At 41.7% G+C, this 20818-nt stretch overlaps 1 protein-coding gene across 3 annotated transcripts in view; it reads right to left on the bottom strand.

Annotated features, from left to right (window-relative positions):
* Mboat1 (membrane bound O-acyltransferase domain containing 1) overlaps nucleotides 1-20818 on the bottom strand; it is a 104072-nt gene that overhangs the window by 27695 nt on the left and 55559 nt on the right. For 2 of the 3 annotated variants that reach the window (XM_035442884.1, XM_027409309.2), the window contains exons 4-5: nucleotides 15022-15117; nucleotides 870-925 (exon numbers count right to left, since the gene is read on the bottom strand). In XM_035442884.1, coding sequence (XP_035298775.1) covers nucleotides 870-925; nucleotides 15022-15117 — 152 coding nt within the window. The remainder of the gene's footprint in view (nucleotides 1-869; nucleotides 926-15021; nucleotides 15118-20818) is intronic. The other variant, XM_027409310.2, reaches the window with a different exon arrangement.

Below are 20818 nucleotides of genomic sequence, written 5' to 3'. Positions count from 1 at the left end.
TGGTTGGTGACTCTACACAGCCCCCATTCTTGCTATGCAATGACCCAGCTCTAGGCAGAGTAGCCAAAGTCCCAAGTATGAATGAAATACACTAGGTCAAATGAAATGTAATCTGTTCCCATGCTTTAAGTAAAACAAGGAAACTAGTTGTTGGAGAGAAATCTTCTCAATCTGTCTACTATAAAGACATTACAACAGTTGAGATGTTCTCAGAGCAGTGCAAACTTACAGGTTGAGGAGAGGGCACCTGCCCACTGTCTGTCTTAACCCTGTAATGGAATCTTCCACCTGGCTGGAAGTCTTCCTCCCTTCTCTAGAAAACTACCCTAATGATGTAAATCACATATTCTGACCATTGTTAGGAAGAACCTAAGTGAAGAAAGGATTCAGTTCCTCCTTTCCCAGCTTTTTATAGGTCAGGCTAATCTTATCAGACGATTTTTCCAGACACACATCTCCCCCAGGGGGCTAAAAAAACCTCTAAAAACCAATTAAGCAGCCAATGCTGTTAAATTTTTTTATTGCCCTCTAAGTTTTTCAGAGATGAAATCAAAGCAAAAGGAAGCCTTTGTCTAAATAAATTTGGGAAAGGGCAGAGGACATCATGAATTAACTTTAAAATGTAAACAAGAACCTCACTTGTTCTTGGAGCAAACATTTAGCAAATGTGGACTGTGGGTTCAATAAAGCAATGCGGAGTGATGGCTGGGAAAGTAGAAGGGTGTGACTATGGAGGCCTGGAAACTTTGAACAAGAGAGAGCAAGGCCTGCCAGCCCTCATGGAAGCTTGAACGGTGTGTGTAATACACACATGGGAGTGTTGCACCCCTGGATGGCTCTCAGAACCCAAAGGAAAATTGCTTTCTCACCATCATGAATTTGGAAAGCCAAGGTTGTGATCTTCTGAGTGACAATCATCAAAGGCCTAGAAAGAGGACAGAAAATGGAAACTGGTTCAAAAAGAGAAAAGAAAAGAAACTTCTATTTCTTTTCATGGTGGTTTTCACCTTGAAGTTTACTAAATCCAATGCAGAAACAATGACCCTAAAATATTCATTTTTTAATCCCCATTGCAATTTGCTTTACATATAAAGACACAACAGTACTTGTTGTGGTACTCTGTCCTCTGGTTATTGCCTTTTCAAACTGAGACAGTCTGAGAAAGCCTACATGACACCTTCACATAACCAGGTCAATAAACATTGCATCATGAAAATGTGAGAGAGGGTCAGCAGGATGGAATGTTCTTTTCCATGTTTCTAGCCTAAGAGCTAACCCATATAGTTGGACGGTTGGCTAGACCGTTTCTGTTTGTATAAGTGAACTCTGGGCTGTTCAAATAATGACACATTACCCAATAACACATTTCTCAAATCATATTCGAAATGTTAAGAGACATAGCACTGTTATTGGCTTCATCATCCATGTCTGCTTTGCTCTGTTAAAGGCAAGTCTGACATGCATACATAATAAGATATATTTGTAAAATGCAGCTGTTGAAAAATAAGCAATTAATTTAAAAAATAATAGCAACCTTAAATTGGTAAAGCCAGCCACCATGGTGAGACCTTTCCTGGCAGACATGAACAAACTTCTATTCATCCCAGATAGGACACCAATGAGAGACAAAAGAAATTTATCCACTCAAGTCTAGCTTGGTGAACCACTGAGTTTAACTAGTGTTACTCACGGGTACATAGGTGAAGAGTTACCAATAGGAATATTGGCAACTTCTGGGCAGCTACTGTACTGAAGAGGACTCTGCCTCCATCTCCCCCTGCAAATGTTGACTGCTTGTGTATCCTTGAAGAAGGATGAGGCACCATGGACTTTAAGGTCCATCTTGTGAAGAATCTCACACACTTTGTTAGTGGCCCTGATCATGTGAGGGACTTGTGGGAGCTAATTGCAACTGCTCTGTTTTAAAACAGCAATAGCCATGTCATGCTCAGAAGACAAGAGTCTCACAATAGCCCAAAATCAAAACTTACCTGAAAAATGGCATTCAGGCCAAAAAGCTGGGATAGTTGAATGAGGTAAGAATTATCATTTTAACTTTCAGCTACATATGTTGCATGCCTAATCCCATCACTCAGGAAGCTAAGGCAGGAAGGTCAGGAGTTAGGGACTAACCTGGTTTACCTAGAGAGACCCTGTCACACACACACACACACACACACACACACACACACACACTGTGATTCAAAGTAAAGAAAGTGAAAAGATGAATGAAAATATATGTAAATCATATTTTATAGCATAATAACAGAGTTCAATTTAAAAGAAGTCACAGAATCTCAATGTGTAACTCTCGTGTGTGTGTGTGTGTGTGTGTGTGTGTGTGTGTGTGTGTGTGTGTGTGTGTAAATGGATAATAAGCACATGAAAAGATGGCTGTTAGTAATTAGCAGTCACAGAAATTCAAGTGGGAACCATGGAGAGGTACATTTTCCAAGCACCAGTATAGCTGTAATCAAAATGATAGACAATGACAAGTGTTTACATGGATGTAGAGAAATCAGCACCCTTATACATTACTAGCCAGAGTATGTGATGGTTAATTTTGATCATCAACTTGATTTGATTAAGAAACACATAGGAAATTAATGAAGCACACTTTTGGCTGTGTCTGTGAGTGCATTTCAAGAGGTTTAACTGAAGAGGGAAGATTCACCCTAAATGCAGATAGTGCTATAACATGCACTAAAGCACCAGACTAAATAAAAAGGAGAACGGAGCAGGAGAATGGCTCTTTGAAATCTTCATTCATCTCAGGGGGTCTTCGATAGCTCAGTTGGTAGAGTGGAGGACTATAGTGGATGAAATCTTCCTACATCTCACATCATGTTTTTAGAAGCCCAATAGCCAATAGGAGGACTTAATACAATGTTGTGCTAAAAAAATGGAGATAGTTCTGCCTAGGAGAAGGGAGGGCATCTGTGCTCTGCCAGAACAGGTGACAATACCTACAGCCAACAAGAAGGTAACAAGGTCAGTCACTCTAGGGCAGCAAGCCATGCCATGCTTTTTTATGTTGAAAGATAATTGAATACCATAATTTTAGTCCTCAAAATAAATGCTACCTCAGAACTTCTAGAAGATCAACTTGGTCACACAGATCCACCTATCTTTGTAGCTCACCCTCTTGATGTTCAACAAGACCTCTGACCCAGAACATACAACAAAGGCTGAGAGCTATTTTTCTTAAAAAGAGGCTCGCTATATATAGGCATGGCATTCATAGTAGTTTCTAAATATGGCTTTCAAAGCATCAGAGTTTTCCTTCCAAAGCCTTTCTGTCTTCCTTTGCTTTATTCTGGCAGCCTGGAAATGCTAAGAATGATGCTTCCTATGCAAATCCCAGCATATATTTTTAAATGTCTGCCGCATTCTGTAGTGACCATCATATTTGCAAACCATGTAAAGCTCTACAGTCAACTTAATTCACACCTTTGCAGTAAGGGTCTGAACACACACATACTAATAAAGTGATAAAATATTATAGGATTAGCCTAGAGTTCCATCTCTGTAAAAATATAATATTTGTTTTCACTTACCAAGGACTACATTAAATGTACTCCACTGTATAAACATTAAATAGTCTAATATGCACAAATATCTCCCTCCCTCTCTCCTTCTCTTCTTCCCTCTCTTGTACCAGGGATTAAACCCAGGGTCTCACGTATGCTATGGAAGTATTCTATCACTGAGCTACATCCTCAGTCCTTTCTTCAGAGTTCCATTTAGTTGCCCAGGTTTGCTCTGAACTACTGTGAAGCCCAGGCAGGCCTTGAAGTGATGACTCTCCTATAGGTCTGTGCCACTAGGCCTGGCTTAAATGTGTGTCACATTAAACACCCCATCTACCCTCATCAGTTTCTTCCCAGTGTGGGAGGAGGAAAAATGTCTCACCCAAGAAGTCTCCTGTACCTGTTTCCATCTGAGTATCGGCCTCTCAAAGAAAGCAGACTATGCAGTCTGTACTACCGAATTGCTCAGCCAAGTCAATAAACACTAATTAGTGAGCATGAAGTCTCTACCATTGGAATATACAAAAACCACACTGTTGCCAGGCCTTAGTGGAGATGACATTTTCAGGGGAAAAAAGAAGCAGCATCTGCGGGTTAAATGTTACCTAGCAATATGTATAAGTAATAATGTTATGCATTATCTACTTTGTACTCTCAACAGGTGTTGCTTCTATTTGAAATATCTAAAGAAGTTCCTAATGATTTATACAAAAAGAAGAAACCCAGGGATGAAGAGATGGCTCAGCGGGTAAAGCCCTTTCTGAGTGAGTACGAAAACCAGAATTTGGATCCCCAGCACCCACATGAATGCTAGGTATGTGTGGTGGCCTGCCTGAAATGCCAGTACTTGGGAGACAGAGATGGGAGCCCTAGAGCAAGCTAGTTAGCCATGATAGCCAAATCGATAAGCTTTTGGTTCACATAGAAGATCCTGTCTCAATACACAAGGTAGGAATGACCAAGAAAGATGCTCAACCTCAACCTCTGGGCTCAATACACATGCACACAATTGTGTGCATCCATCTTCACGCACATGTGCACACTTACACACTCACACATGCCTGTACACTACACACAAGAAAGTAAACAACTCACACATGCAGTCAGTCGTGTGTTTCTGAAATATCTAAAACCCACACACTAGAGCCAGAACCTGTCCACTGAGAGAAAGAGTGGTTCTGAACCCTGACGTCTAGAATCTGTAAGCATGATGACAGGATAGCACCAAACCGTCCCTCACAGAGCTACCCCACAACCGCCACTCTGTAGTTATGACTGCCTCTAAATGTAAACCGAGATCTACTGAGTATAGACAGAGGGTCTATAAGGTAATGAGACTTGGGAATTGAATCCTTAGAGGCTTCGATGTAAAAATGTAAGTCCCACAATACTGTATTTCAATAAAATGAAACAGCCTCAGGTGCATCTGTTGGCTTATGATTGTTATCCATGCTCACTTTTGCCCAAAATTCAAAGCTCAGTATATAATGTGATGGTTAATGTTGTCAACTGACAGGATCTAGGATCCCCTGGAAGACAAACCTCTGTGAGGTGTTCTAAAGATTAGGCTAGCCTCTGGGAGCACCGGTGAGAGGTTTTTCTAGATGAGGCTAGCCTCTGGAAACACCTGTGAGGGGTTCTGTAGGTTAGGCTAGCCTCTGGTATCACCTGTGAAGGGTTCTGGAGATGAGGCTAGCCTTTGGGGACACCTGCAAGGGGCTATCCTGAACACACAGCATGGGCATAGAAAGAACAGGAGAAGATACACAAATGGTTTCCTCATGCAGCTGAAGCCCTTCCTCAGCACAGCGAGGCTTCTGAGCTTGAGCTGTGCTCCTATTCCTCACCATCAGCACTGGGCCACATCCTTATGTTCACACACCCTCATCATTTTCATGCAGTGCCCTTGGATCTGTGAAGCCTCTGAAATCAAGAGGAGAGGCCAGCATGGGGAGTGGGGTCATATCCCCTTGGGCCATTGTTACTCCCATGATTAAAACAAAAATGAATAAAATCATACTTTGTCTTCTTGAACTTAACATGATTAGTCTAATTTGGACAAAGAAATATAAGTGAAAAATAGGAATAAAAGGAATAAAAGGGCAGAAATGAAGTAAGGAAAAACAGGCAGGTGAATATAAGTTTGGGACAAAAAGATAAAACAGTGACAATCTCCAACCACCACCATCACACACACACACACACACACACACACACACACACACACACACACACACACACCTCTTTTCAGAGCTTTAAGCTCTATTCTTTGGCACTGACCAAGAACACAGTCACCACTTCCCATTTCAACAGGGCACAAGACAAGTGTACATGGTATAACTTTTGTCTGCAGAATTAAACTCCAAGTGACTATGCTAAAGACTGAAAACCTAGCAAGAGCCTGAAGAGGGGGCCAGATGTTACAAACAAAAAAACAGTCAACTTGAAATCTCTTTATATATGTTTTCTCTTTCCAAATCATAGAAACCAATTATATGGCCATTGGGCTGAACATCAGAGTAGGTGGCCAGATATCATAAAGCAACAGAGGAAAACACTGCCCAGGGACAACAAAGGCAAATGGCCACCACCAGGAGAGGGACCTAAGTCATAGTTCTAATGTGTACCCATAAGATAGCAAGAAACACAAATGGTTACTGTTCCAAACTCAACTATGAATCTCCGTGATCTTGTAGTATGCATTTAAATATATTTAAATAACATTCTAGGAGTTTTCACCATGACACTACTAATAAAACAAATATAAAATCACCAGTAATGGCCCCTTTAGGAGAAGCTGTCTTACATTTTCATTATTCCTTCCCATTTCTTTCCTATAGATATCCACATTCAGAGAAAGAAATGGAATCTCAGCACAGATTCACCTTACATGCTTTAAAAACATTTTCCTCTTCCTCTGCTTTTTCTTTTTCTTTCTTTCTTTTTTTTTTCTTTTTGAGATAGGGTCTCACTCTGTAGCCTACTCTGGCCTCCAACTCAGGACAATCCTCCTGCCTCAGCCTCCCAAGTACTAGGTGAGCCATTATACCTAGCTTGAAAACCTCATTCTCAATGTAGTATTAATTTAGCTCTTTGATTTAATTGTTCACATTTTTAGACCATTCAAGAAACTTCCAGTTTTTCATTATTTATAAAAATAGCTAAAAATTCTTATGAATAAATTGTTTCCTTGCAGTGACTCAATTCCTATTAATTTAGCCTATTATAGAATATGAACTTGAAAATTTTCTTTCTTGAAACTTGTGGGAAACCTGCCTTCCAGAAGGTTATATGTATTTATACTCCCACCAGCAGGGTAGGAAAGTTCTCATTCCATGTTTTCAAAAACTCATGATGACCTGAATTGCCAACATGAGGAGAGAAATCATCTGCCTGGATCTGGCCTGGACTGGAAAAAAAGAAGTCAAGAGTTCTGGCTGCCACCCTTGGAAAAAATAACTTTATGTGTACTCTTCTGTGAGTGAAAAAATAAGAAGTAATTCACTACAATACACTTAAAAAATATTAGCGTTCCCACAATTGCAAAGCTTCCCCAGGGAGTGGGGGGGCATATTCTACTGCAGTGGTTCTCAAGTTTCCTAATGCTGTGACCGTTTAGTACAGTTCCTCATGCCATGGTGACCCCAACCATAAAATTATTTCATTGCTACTTCATAACTGTAATTTTGCTACGGTGATGAATCATGCTGTAAATGCAGGGTATCTGATATTCGACCCCATTGCAACCCACAGGTTAAGAATCACTGTTCTAATGCCTTCTGTAGCCCACATTCACAGAGAAAACAGGAAGGAATTCACAGCTCTTAATACATGTATTGATTTAAATTGCATTAGTAACATTGAAAAATGCATTTTGTGTGTTTTCTTTACTGGGCCAGCCCATGGAAACCTGATTACTTTTGAATGATAAATAAATTTTCAAGTCCCAGAACAACCCAAAGTTCAAGTGCTTATGTTCTCCCAAATTAAAGACATCCATATATGTTCTGACACAAACACTAATCACATCAGATGCCACTAAACTCCCGTCTGCTCTTACACTAAAGGTGCAATAAAGAGTGTTAGGCACTAAGATTTGCCCAGCTGCTCAAAGGACAGACACTCCCACATCAGGCAGCTGTGGGACACCACATTCCACTTTGAAAGAACATTTTATCTCTTGACAAAGTCCTAAACACTAAATTGCAGTTGAAAGAAATAGCAAGGTTAAGTCAATTCCATTCTAAAAGAAACCCTGGGGCTGCCAGCATGCTTGTAGTCAGAGTCAGCATTGCGGGCCAGTAAGATGGTTCAGCCAGTAAAGGTGATTGCCACCAAGTCTGATGACCTGAGTTCATTCCTCAGGAAGGGGGGAACTGACTCACACAAATTATCCTCTGAACACCTATATGGGCACCATGCCATGAACACATACACAGATTAAATAAACGTAAGATATTTTTGTTAATTAAAAAGTAATAATAGTAATGAAGGAACCGGCTTCCCTTTTGGCAGCCATAACAGCCGAATACGTGCTTGCCATAAACCTGCCTTGGTCACTTAGAGGTCAGATGCCTGTCTTGTGACAAGGAACCTTAGTCACTAAAAGGTCAGATGCCTGTCTTGTGACAAGGAACCAATCAGAAGTTAGCTGGTGGCGCTATGCTTTACGACCCTGGGTGTGCTTTATGGACAAGCGCACGACAATGACATAGAGAGCATAGCAACCACCCTGGGAGGGCCTATGAGCCATAACAACCAGTTGACCAATCAACACAGGGCAAGCCCTCCAAGCCTGGAGGCACACCAATCATGAGCCTGTGCGTACCCCTAGACACTCCCCTTACGCTGCCCTATAAGATCTTTGGGGAGACCTTAGGAGCCGTCTTTTCTCGCCATCCGCCATGGCGGGTGGGTGAAAGACCCGAGCTAACATGGGGTTAGTTCGTTAAGTTACAATAAAGCCTCGTGCAGTTTGCAGCAAGCTCTCGAATCCGCCTGGTGATTGGGGTGACCGCGAACCTGGCCTGAGACCCCGGATACTTGAGTTTTCGGGGGTCTAACATTTTGGGGGCTCGTCCGCGATTTGCGACCACCCTTCACCTGAGTGGATTCGATCTTGGAGGTAAGATGATTCGAGCTCGAAACTTGTATATGTTCAATGTTCTATGTTTCTTGTTTAGTCTCTTGCTGTTTTGTTTGGTGCCATGATTTGTATTTGATCTGCGCAGAATTTGTATTTGTAATTCGGACTTCTGGGGAAGACCCTGAAGTCCTGCCCTGGATGAAAGTCCGAGGGTTGCTTGATTTGATCTGCGCAGAATTTGTAATTTGTATTTGATCTGCGCAGAATTTGTAATTGAACCATAGGGTAAGCAGACTTGCGAGAACCTTGGTTCCACCCTGGATGAAAGTCCAAGGTTTGGTTGTAATTTTGGTTTGGGGCACCATTTCTTTGCCGCGGTTTGTCCTGTCTAATGTCTCCATGTCTCATATTTGTGGCATGCATGGGTCAGGGGTCTTTTCTTGTTGCCCTAAGCACATGGCACGGGAAAGGAGTTCTGCCATGTGTCACGGGTTAGAATGTTATGTTGGAGTCCCCCGAGGCTGCTTTTCTGAACTCGAACCACTGCTGCAGCCCTTACAGCTGAGCCTGGCCCGTGTAGGTGAGTCTTTCCCTATCCCCACTTGCCGGTCCCGTGGGTCCCTGCCATTTGCCTAGCTGCCCGACATTCTTTGTGCTCTACACACATGGTATGCAGGGGGGGCCGCAGGAGTCTTTCCCACCCCTGGATTGGCCAAGGGTCTGGGGTTACCAGCAGCACCCCCACCCCAGGTCTCTCTGCCTTGAGCACATGGAGCTCGAGCGTATAAACTTATCTGGCCTGATCCGGACATCTAAATGGCCTTAAAGTTATTAAGAACTATAAAAGGGACTTTGACAAAATTTTTATGTTAACTAAAAAATAAAAAAAATGTAAAAGACAAGTAATAAAGAGAAAAAAAATATCTAAGAATGTCTAAGAAAGTCAGAAAAATAAAATAAAAGATTATAGAGAGTTAAAACAAATGGTAAAAGTTATAGAGGGTTAAAGCAAGTTGTTGGAGGTCAGAAAAAAAGATTGTTACAAAAAGTTATAAAGGGTTAAAATAAGTTGTAAAAGGTCAGAGGAAAATTATTAAAGGTCAGAGAAAAGGTTGTTACAAGTAAAAAAAAAAATGTAAACTGTGCTATGGTTTCTCATGTCTACAAACAGTAAATTTTAAAAATGGTAATATAAGTTAAAATTTTAACCATATTAAGCTAATTCTGTTTTAAAAAGTCCTGTTTATTTCTCAAGTAATTTATATATATTTGTTTTAAAATGTTCTGTTTCCTGGTTTAGCCAGCACATGGCCAACTGGTCACATGACTTGACTAGTCGCCATTTTGCTAAAGTTAAAAAAGAATACTTAAACCGCCATCTTGACTAAAGATGACCGCATGGAAATTAGAGGTACCATCTTAAAAACAAGTTTTTCAATTAAGATTTAAAATGTTAATGCTTCTATATATTACAGAAAGACCTTAAGGGAATTTAAATTTCTTTTTAAAACCAGTTTTCAAATGTTTGTTTTTATTAAAGTTTGTACTTAAAGAGCTTCAATTTAGAATTATTTCTAAGCAAAGCCTGACAATGTAAAGTTCTTGTTTTATAAAAGATGCTAATCTGTTACAGTTTGTGTTTTCAGAAGTTAAGTTTAGGATGTTGATAGCACACACCTTTAAGCTCAGGGTGTAGATGGCACACGCCTTTAATCCCACCATTCGGGAGGAAGAGGCAGATGGATCTTTATGAGTTCAAGGCCTGCCTGGTCCGGCAGATCGAATTCCAGGACAGGCTCCAAAGTCACAGAAAAACCCTGCCTCAAAAAAAAAAGTTAAGCTACTGTTTAAGGAATATAAGGTAGCTCTATACAGTTTTAAGTTCAGCTGTGCTGTTTCAAACATTTTACTAAGTTAAAACCAGTTACAGTCAGACTAAATCATTTACAGAAATAAGACCTTACCTAGCCACCTGTATGCTTAATGTGTGCTTAAGAAAAGTAACTAAAACAGACAAACAGACCTCTAATGCTTCAGAGATCTTCAGAATATGACATTTAAATTGTTATCTTTAAAGTTTAAAATGTCAGACAGACTGCCAGATCCTGACAGTGACCCAAAGTCTCCAAAGAAGATTACGAGGCACCTCAGTTCCTGCACCTGGACCAGTGAGAGAGATGCTCAGATGTGATACCTGCCGCCTGCCAGAACCTGGCTGAGAATGTGGACAAAGCTGCTGGACACTGGAAAATTGATTGCACCCCTTTGCCTAGACAAAACAAGGTCAGTCTTTTCCATGTCCCTCTTCCACAGAGAGAAAAAAACCTCTCACAGTATAGGCCTGGCGAAGATTGCTGGTCTTTGAGACACCTGCCTCCAGCGGTAATGGAGAAACTTGGGTATGGCTAACTGTATATAGACTGGCTTCTGTCACTTTTTAGTAGATTCGGACAAAATATACCCTTCTCAGATCTCTGAAATATTACTGGTTGTCAGCTTGACAGCATCAGGCAGTCAGATCCACTATAGATTAGTCAGTATGTTAGCTGATAAAATAGTGACTATCTACTGTTCAGGCACAAGCTCAAGATTTTTAAGTTTATTTTGGTTGTCATCTAAGTACAAACTTAAAGGGCTTTTCATCAGGCCAAAGGCACCTCTGTCCAATCCATACCTGGCTCTCTGGACAGAAGAAAAATGTACATGCTTATAGCCCAAATCTGTAGTTTTTGCTAAATATGTTCCTGCTGTTTAAACAGATATCCAGATATCTGCTTTTTCTACACTGTGGGCTTCAGTAAATAAGTTTTAACCTCTGTTCCTAGTTTAAACATGTCTTAAACAGGTTTCTGCTTCTGGCAGACATCTGAATATCAGTTGCTGACTACAGACTGTTCTAAGACTGCGAGCCCTAGACTTGCTGTGAATGTGAACCAGTTCAGCTGATATGGACACCCCCTGTCTCTGCAACAGTGTCTGCTAACCAGAAGCCCCTAATAAATTCCCCATTGCCTAAATTCCTTTTTGCTTTTGACTAGCATTTCAACCTTCTGGGGTCCCTAACTTCGTCCCAAAGTCAGCAGGAAGCAGTTTGGAAAAGAATTTCGCCGTCCATTTTCCCTGGTTAAAATGCTAAGTCAAAAGGAACTCCCTTACATGGGGATGCCAGTATCTATCACTCCCTGATGGGGATGCTAGAGAGACAGCAATTCCATGATTGGAATTTACAAAAAAGAAAATGGGGGAATGAAGGAACCGGCTTCCCTTTTGGCAGCCATAACAGCCGAATACGTGCTTGCCATAAACCTGCCTTGGTCACTTAGAGGTCAGATGCCTGTCTTGTGACAAGGAACCTTAGTCACTAAAAGGTCAGATGCCTGTCTTGTGACAAGGAACCAATCAGAAGTTAGCTGGTGGCGCTATGCTTTACGACCCTGGGTGTGCTTTACGGACAAGCGCACGACAATGACGTAGAGAGCATAGCAACCACCCTGGGAGGGCCTATGAGCCATAACAACCAGTTGACCAATCAACACAGGGCAAGCCCTCCAAGCCTGGAGGCACACCAATCATGAGCCTGTGCGTACCCCTAGACACTCCCCTTACGCTGCCCTATAAGATCTTTGGGGAGACCTTAGGAGCCGTCTTTTCTCGCCATCCGCCATGGCGGGTGGGTGAAAGACCCGAGCTAACATGGGGTTAGTTCGTTAAGTTACAATAAAGCCTCGTGCAGTTTGCAGCAAGCTCTCGAATCCGCCTGGTGATTGGGGTGACCGCGAACCTGGCCTGAGACCCCGGATACTTGAGTTTTCGGGGGTCTAACAGTAATAAATTTTTAAAGAAATAACATTGGTGAAGATCCCCTGTAATTGTTGCCAATTCATGATTGAAGCCCCCTGTCAATTTCAGCATGCATATACCTCTCCAGTTATGATGACAGAGTTTAGCCAGGAAGACGGGTTTATGTCCGCTATTTTCATTTTAAAATAAAAAGGAAACAAATCTCCATATAGTGGATACCAAAACTAAGTCACATAAGTAACCAGCACACTGTCTTTGGATCTGTTCTCTAAGCACATCCTTGAAGGTGACCACTCAGAAGTATTGTGGGTAACCTCCAGAGATTCTTACAGGAAATTGGGGGGAGGGGCGCAAAGAAATAAACATGACTTGAGGAAATACACCAAATGCCGAGAGTGATGAAGATGGGAGCTGATTTGTATCTTCCTTGTTAGCACACACAGCATCAGCCATGGAGGGCAAGCACATGACTGCTTTCCCCAAATGCCCTTGAACTCTCCATGCTGGTAACTTACCATGATTTTGAATGTACGAAAACTAATGCAGAAGATGCCAGGTGCGTGATACATACCCATAAACACAGCATACATTTGAAAGGCTGAACTGAGAGTTCAAGGCCAGCTTATGCTATAGAAAAGACACCAGTCTGGAATATATAAGCAAGACTGTCTGGGGTAGGGTGGGGGCAGGAGAAAGAAAGAAAAGAAGAAAAGGAAAGAGAAAAGGAGAAAACTCTAGGATGTTAATGAAACAAATGGAGGAGGAGGTATAACAAGAACATCCAAGACATGAACAGCAAGGTGCTCTTACCCCACAGTCAGGAACAAGAAATGTGGTTGAGGCATCAAAAGATAAAGAATCATGAATCACTGTGTATGAGCTGCTTAAAGCTGCTATGACAAGTTGCCACATGCCAGATGGCTTACAACAAGAAAATTAGAATTCTGTGTTTTAAATTCACAGTCCTAGACAACAGAGTCCAATGCTAATCAGATGCACATGGTGGTGGCCCAGCAGGGTAATCTTCCCCATGCTTCTTCCTGGTTCCTGACAACAATTTTCAACATGGCTGGAGCCCCCTCCCCCATCTTTACATAGCCACTGTACCTCTAGGTGTGCTTTGGGTCTATCCATCCAGACTGTCCTATAAAACCCAGTCAGACTGCATCTAAAGCACATACTTTAACCCAGGGTCACCTCAACTAAACTAATTACATCTGCAAAGACAATGCTTGGAAATGAGGACATAGCCTGAGGCTGGGTGGTCATGAGTTTGGGAAGGACAGTCAACCCTGAACACAATACTGGCCACGTGTGAGTTTTCCAGGTGATCTAATATGGTGCACATTCATTCTGCGGCTGTACTCCTGTCTGTGTCTTCCATGGCTGCTATACACAGGGCTCGCAGTCTATTCCTGCTGAATAATGAATGAAAGAGCTTTTGATGTAGGAGCAAGGCCTTTCCTTGGATCCCTTTCACAATGCAGCTCTTGCATAAACTCCACCTGATAGCTCTAGGGTCATTTCCTCTAGCATAAAATAAGAGAGGAAAACAAAACAAACCAAAAAAGGTGCTTGCAAAGCAATCTAAGCAAAGAATCCTTGATATCTGGAGTGTTCCCAGCAGCCTCATCCACACTTAATTCAACAGCCATTATTTTTAATGTACTAAACTTCTTTCAGCGGCTTCCAAAGTCCCCAAGCTTGTTTCAGACAAATTACTATCTCTCCTTTCAAATACATACATCCATATTTGTTTATTTACGTTTATAGGTATACATATACACCTATGTCAGCACATGTATAGATAAGTGTATATATAATCAGCTTCTATGTAACACACGTGCACACACTTTTAAAAATCCTTTAAAAAATGAAATACATAAAGGAAGTGTGTTGGAAAGTTTCGTGTAAATTTGACACAAGTTAAAGTCATCTGAGAAGAGGGAACCTCAATTAAGAAAACACCTCCATAATATCCAGCTGTAGAGAATTTTCTTAAGTCGTGACTGATGGGGCGGCCCAGCCCATTATGGGTGGTGCCATCCCTGGGCTCCTGGTCCTGAGTTCTATAAGAAAGCTAAGCAAACCATGGAGAGCAAGCCAGTAAGCAGCATCCCTCAGGACCTCTGCATCCGAACATGCCTCCAGGTTCCTGCCCTGTTTGAGTTCCTGTTCTGACTTCTTTTGATGATGAACTGTGATTTGGTAGTGCAATCCCAGCCGAATAAACCCTTTCCTCCCCAACCTGCCTTTTGGTCATAGTGTTTCATCACAGCAATAAAAACCCTAAGACAGGAAACTGAGTAGATTCGTTAAGTTCTGTGGCCGCATCTACTCTTGTAGTACAAAAGCAGCAGAGAAGGCAAAATCACATGCCTGTGTTCAAATAAGACTAAAGAAAATGGGAGGGGGTGAGGTTCTTGGGTTGTAATCGGTGGCCTTTAGCATTTGTACAGAACAAGTAAAATTTTAACCTCCTCCTCATCAGCACCATATCTCACTGTGACTTAACTGGTCATGATGTCCTTGATGTTTACAGACCCTGAGAGACCTGGTCAAAGTCATCAGCCAAACATGTCCCCCTCCAATGAACATACTCACCCTGAAAAATCTGTAGTGAGAATTCCATAGTGGAAGATGTAAATTCGGCTGATGTGGCATATCGTAAGATAGCCCATTGCTACGAGAAAGGAATACCTGAAAACCAAAACCACAGGGACCAGATTAATGTGCATGACACTAAAGTGCTCAATAAACGCTCTCCTTGTCCTCTCTCTCGCCCTCTGCAAGTGACTGGTCACAAAGTCATGAATGTTCCAGCTACATCCTAGTCCATACCATCTCCCGTTTGCACTCACTCCTTGAGCATGCACACTGAAAGACATTTACATATATATGTCTTCTCATCAGCTTGTAATTTTAAATACATACGATAATCTGTGCAATGGAAAGAATGCAGGACCCCAAATGTGTATGTCAAAACCCTAACCTCTAGTGCGATGGTATCAGGTGCTGAGGCTTTGGGAAATGATTACGTCATAAGGATAGAGCCCTGGCGATTGGGATCAGCTCCTTTATAAAAGGGATCCTACTGTGCCCATTGTGGTGGCACACAACTGTAATCCCAGCATGTGAGGGGTTGAGGCAGGAAGATTATAAATTCAAAGTCATTCTCAGGTACATAGGAAATTGGGAAAGCCAGTGGGATATCCAAAGAGCTTTCCCATAAAGAACTATAAGAAGCCAGATGCTCACCAGAAGCTCTGGCTGGTTAGAATCTGGCTTCCACCCTCCAGAGATATGACAGACCAATTTCTGTCTTTAGGAGCTGTCTAGCCTAGCTAGAGCACTTCGTCGTTGCCAGCCTCAGCAGACTAAGACACTCTGATGAGCCACTGTCTCCCTTTCTTGACTGTACATTTCATGAAAGCACAAACGTCCCTTAGGGTTTGTTAGCCAAATTCATCTACTGTGTGTTAAGTGTACAAATAAGTATGGGAGCAGTACTTTACTTTAAAATGTCCAATGATCCCACTATCAAGTCAAATGAAAACCCCTGAGCACAGCATGCAAGGGGCATCCCACTCTAAGTTCTCCTCCACCCCTGTAGACTCATCTTCAGCTCTGGCTCAATTACATCGGCCTGCCCATGGTCTACAACTGCATCTTGTTTTCAGACCAGACGCCTTTCTGTATGCCCTTCCTTTTGCCTGTCAACCATTCCTTCATCCTACAGCTCATCTGAAAACTTCCCAGTTCTCAGGCAAGGCTCAGCCCAATGCCACCTCTCTGCTACCAACTGCTGGGACATCCTCACTGGTTGATCTTGGTTGTCAACCTAACTGTATTTAAACTTGCTGAGGAAATATACCTTTGGATGTCTCTGTGAGGGTACTTCAAGAGAAGATTAACTGATGTGGGTGGTAAAGCCAACAGGAATATAGATATAAAGTCTAAGGAGAAAGAAGCATTTGTACACCTACTTGTTTCTTTTCTTTAAAAATTTCCTAACTTCATTTTATCGGTATGAGTGTTTTATCTATATGTATGCCTGTGTACCAAGTGTGTGCAGTCCCCACAGAGGTCAAAAGAAGGCATCAGATTCTCTGGAACTGGCATTACAGGTAGTTGTGAGTCACCATGTGGATGCTGGGAATTGACCTGGGCTCTCTTGAAAAGCAGTCAGTACCCTTAACTGCTGAGCCATCTTTCCAGTTCTAGCTGCTTATTTCTGAGCATGTGCAGTTATCATCAGACTCCAACTTCTTCAGCCTTTCAGTGTGAGCTCTGTACACAAGGGAGCTCCAGTTTTAGTGTCAGATTATGACTTCTGAGACTAAATTCCTACAAGGTTTTCTGCCTTTCCAGCAGAAAGCCATTGTTGTACGACTCAGCCTCTATCACCTAAGCCAATCTAATAAAGTCCCTTTATTTCATGTGTATGCAAGTCTGTCTTCTGCTTCTCTCTGTTTCTCTGTCTGTTTCTGTCTCTGTTTCTTCCCCCCACCTCTCTGTGTGTGTGTATGTGTCTGTCTGTCTGTCTCAGTCTCTCCATCTCTCTGTTTCTGTTTCTGTTTCTGTTTCTGTCTCTGTCTCTGTCTCTGTCTCTCTCTCTCTCTGTCTCTGTCTCTCTCTCTCTCTCTCTCTCTCTCTCCTCTCTCTCTCTCTCTCTCTCTCTCTCTGTGTGTGTGTGTGTGTGTGTGTGTGTGTGTGTGTGTTTATACAGGGTCTCACCCTGTAACTTTAACTTTGTAACTAGCAGGCCTGGAACTCACTCTATGTAGACTATGTTGACCTAGAACTCACTCTATGTAGACTAAGTTGGCCTGTCTCTGCTTCTGCCTTCCAAGTGCTGGGATTAAAGGCATATACCATCAAGTCTGGATATATATGCATATTCTACTGGTCTTGCTTCTCCAGAGCATCCTACCTATTACACCACCCCTGTTCCCCAAGCCCAGCATAAATCACTGCTCAGCTGTTTATATTCTTATAGTACAGAACACTAATGAATTATAATTATCCACATGGACATCTGCTTCCCCAACTCACTGGAACCCTCAACATACCAGCCCTTAACCTGACATGCCAATTGCAGGTAGGGAGGGCATCATGACTATTAGAAGAACTGAATACAGTTAGCATTTTATATGTCTCAGGAAATCAACAGATAGAGATATAAATCCAAAGGCTATAACTTCTAACATATGTCATAAACCAGGGAAGATGAATATTCTGACATTAAATTGTACTGAGACTCACATGTTCACATTAAAATAACTCATGAATTCTAGGTCAGCCCAGGGAGTAGTAAAGTAAGGACAATAGCCAGGTAGAGAGCATAAAGAGTTCTCTAAAGCATTAGACAACATTAGGTTCTCTTTCATCTTAGTTATGGAGGATGACATTACAACTGAAGGGTAATGGTCAGGCATTAGCCTGCTGTGCACAAAGACCTGAGCCTGCTACTCAGCATTACCAAAAAGAAGAAAGGAAAACAATGAGGGTTAAACAGGCCTAACCCAGAAGTTCAAAATCTGAAATATTCTAAAATGAAAAATATTCCACAATTTAAAAAAAAGAATGAGTGTTACGTCAGCCCTCAAAAAGATTCAGATTGCAAAACATTTCCAGTATTAAGGTTTCAGATTCAATATTCATGCCACTGTGGTCTATGCTCATATTCCAAAATCTTACAGCCTTCAAAACTGGAAACACTTCTTCCCAAACCACTTTCCATAAAGAACAATCAGCCTACTCCCTCAAGAAAGGCCTCCCTTACCTTGGATCCATCCTCAGTCCCTTCTAACCACGAAGACAGTCGACAAACTCGATGGCCAAGAACAGATGCCATGAGAAGCAAGAGCAGGAAGAGGAGAGGAAGCCTTGCTACTTCTGGCTTCCAGTTCCTTTCTCTAGACAGTTCACGAGCTCAAGGCAGAAGTATAAGGCAGATTTAACAGAAAACAGAACCTTCTAGAACCAGGTCAACTATAGTTCCAACTGTTTCTTCCCTAACAAGGTAAACAATTCAATCCAGTGGTTGTAATTAAACTACAGCTGCAAATGACAGGGAGAAATACTGAATCCTAACATAACAGGACATTTTTGACCTGGCTGGACCTGAATCCCTGTGTGTTGCAGAGAACATACATTGTGAACACAAAGTAATAGGAGTTCAAACCCCAGCACTTGTAAAAGCAATCTGTGGTATGAGAAATTGGCAGGGTGGCTATTTTTGGAAAGAGGAGTGTGGCAGAGATTAGAACAAGACAGTAGTAATGTTCTCTCATTGACCTGACTAGGTATGTTCTCTCTATAAAAATTCATCAACTTACATAAACATTCATTACCTCAACTCAAAAAAATAAAGGAACATCTATATCCAACACATTTGTTTTAGAAAGACTGTGTTAGCAATAATAAAATCAAATATCAACTGATATATTGACCATTTATTTATTGAGAATAATAGAATACATTTAAAAAGAGCTTAGCCTAGGATATAGCACAAAGCAAGGTCTCCAGAATCAATTAACTACATCACCTATTGTCACACAAGGCCTCCATCCTGGAAGATATGAACTAGAACTGCTTCAGCTGGCCCCGGGAGAGCAAGCTGATGCCCTTGCTCCCTGCCTAATACTGTGCCTTGAGATGGAAACAGAGGTGGTACCCTAAGAACTTTCTCAAAACATCCTGAGGAAAGTTAGGCCAGAAATGGGTTCCTTGAAGACAGCAAACAACACTACCTCTCCGTATTTCTTCTGAGCCACAAGATGCAACTCTCAACACTGAACATGAAAAGGAGAACAATTTAGATGAGATCATAAAATCATCATCTTCCGAATTTGCATTAAGGGGACTGGGAATCTGGCTCAGTGGGTAAGAATGCTTGCTGTACAAGCATGAAGATGTGAGTTCAAAATCCCAGCACCCATGTAAAAGCCTGGTCATGGCTGTACTTGCCTGTAACCCTAACAGTTGGGGGACGAGGGTGGGAGAGACAGACAGATCCTAGAAGTTTTCTGAAGAGCCAGTTTCAGTGAGAGACAGTATCTCAAGCTAATGAGATGTCCAGCAACAGGAGGACATCAGAACATCTGACATTCTACTCTGGTCTCTGCATGTATGCATGTATGCATGCATGCATGCACACCTATGCATGTATCAGATGCATACACCTACCTACACACATGCACACACGGGAGGGGTTATTCATAATCATTCAGAAATAATCACACAACTTTTTCAACTAAAAAGAAAAAAGTCATTCACACTATTACAAACCCCACACACACCTCACGGGAGTTGGGGAAAGCTAATCACAGGGAGGCTACCCGACCTGTTTGGATTTCACATTTTCCAGCCTCAGCCTCTTGTTCTTTTCCTGAAACAACTCAGAGGAAAACAACTTTGAGACATGATTTAAGTTACATGGAGTTCTTCCTTTGGGAACTGGACCACTCCCTACTTCTGCAAACTAGCAACCATTCAAGCAAACAAAAAGAGGAAGGACAAGTCTGGGCATCTTCCAATTTTACTCTCATGGTGAAAATTATTGTCTGTCTGTGAACAGCCCATATCCACCTAGGTCGGAATGTCCCATTTCCAGACTCTAGAGTGAAACCTAGAAACCTAGACCTGCCATGGAACAAGAGCTCGTGTAAGTTTTTGACCTTCCAAAAACCAGAATATGCCCCAACAGTGTCATGCCAATGAGGAAGAGCTGACAGATTATCATAGGTAGCCAGCAAAGTCCTACCTCTATCCAAGAGGCTATTTGCAGTTGGTAAGTAGTGGGAGAAAAAAAAAGTAGTTTTCTTCAATGGAGTGATGTTGGGCTTATCAACTACATACACAGGGCAGGCTGTGTGCTGGGGAATAGCTGACTAACACAAAATAGAATCCATGGGGTTTGGGGGCTTTTTGTGTTTTTGTTTGATTTTTGTTTCATGCTTTATTTGTTTGTTTGTTTGTTTGTTTAAGAGAAAGGATATGAAGTAAGGAGGGTGGGACCAGAGATCTGGGAAGATCAGGGAGGGTAAGAACATGACCCAAAAAGTGTGTGAAAATTTTTAGAAAGAAAAAGAAAACACCAATGTGACAAAATGGAATAAAAGAAAAGGAAATGTGCTATAAATCGTAACATTATTACTAGTCATTTAATTCAGTGGTTCTCAACCTGTGGATCACAACCCCTTCGGGCATCTAATGACCATTTCACAGGGGTCACCTAAGACCATCAGAAAACAGAGATATTTGCATTATGATTCATAACAAATTTACAGCAAAATTACAGTTATGAAGTAGCAACAAAAATAATTTTATGCTTGGGGTCACCACAACATGAGGAACTGTATTAAAGGGTCATGGCATTAGGAAGGCTGAGAACCAG

The sequence above is a fragment of the Cricetulus griseus genome, chromosome 3, assembly GCF_003668045.3.
Source record: "Cricetulus griseus strain 17A/GY chromosome 3, alternate assembly CriGri-PICRH-1.0, whole genome shotgun sequence".
NCBI lineage: Eukaryota > Metazoa > Chordata > Mammalia > Rodentia > Cricetidae > Cricetulus > Cricetulus griseus.
This window is presented reverse-complemented; position numbering and strand designations above follow the sequence as displayed.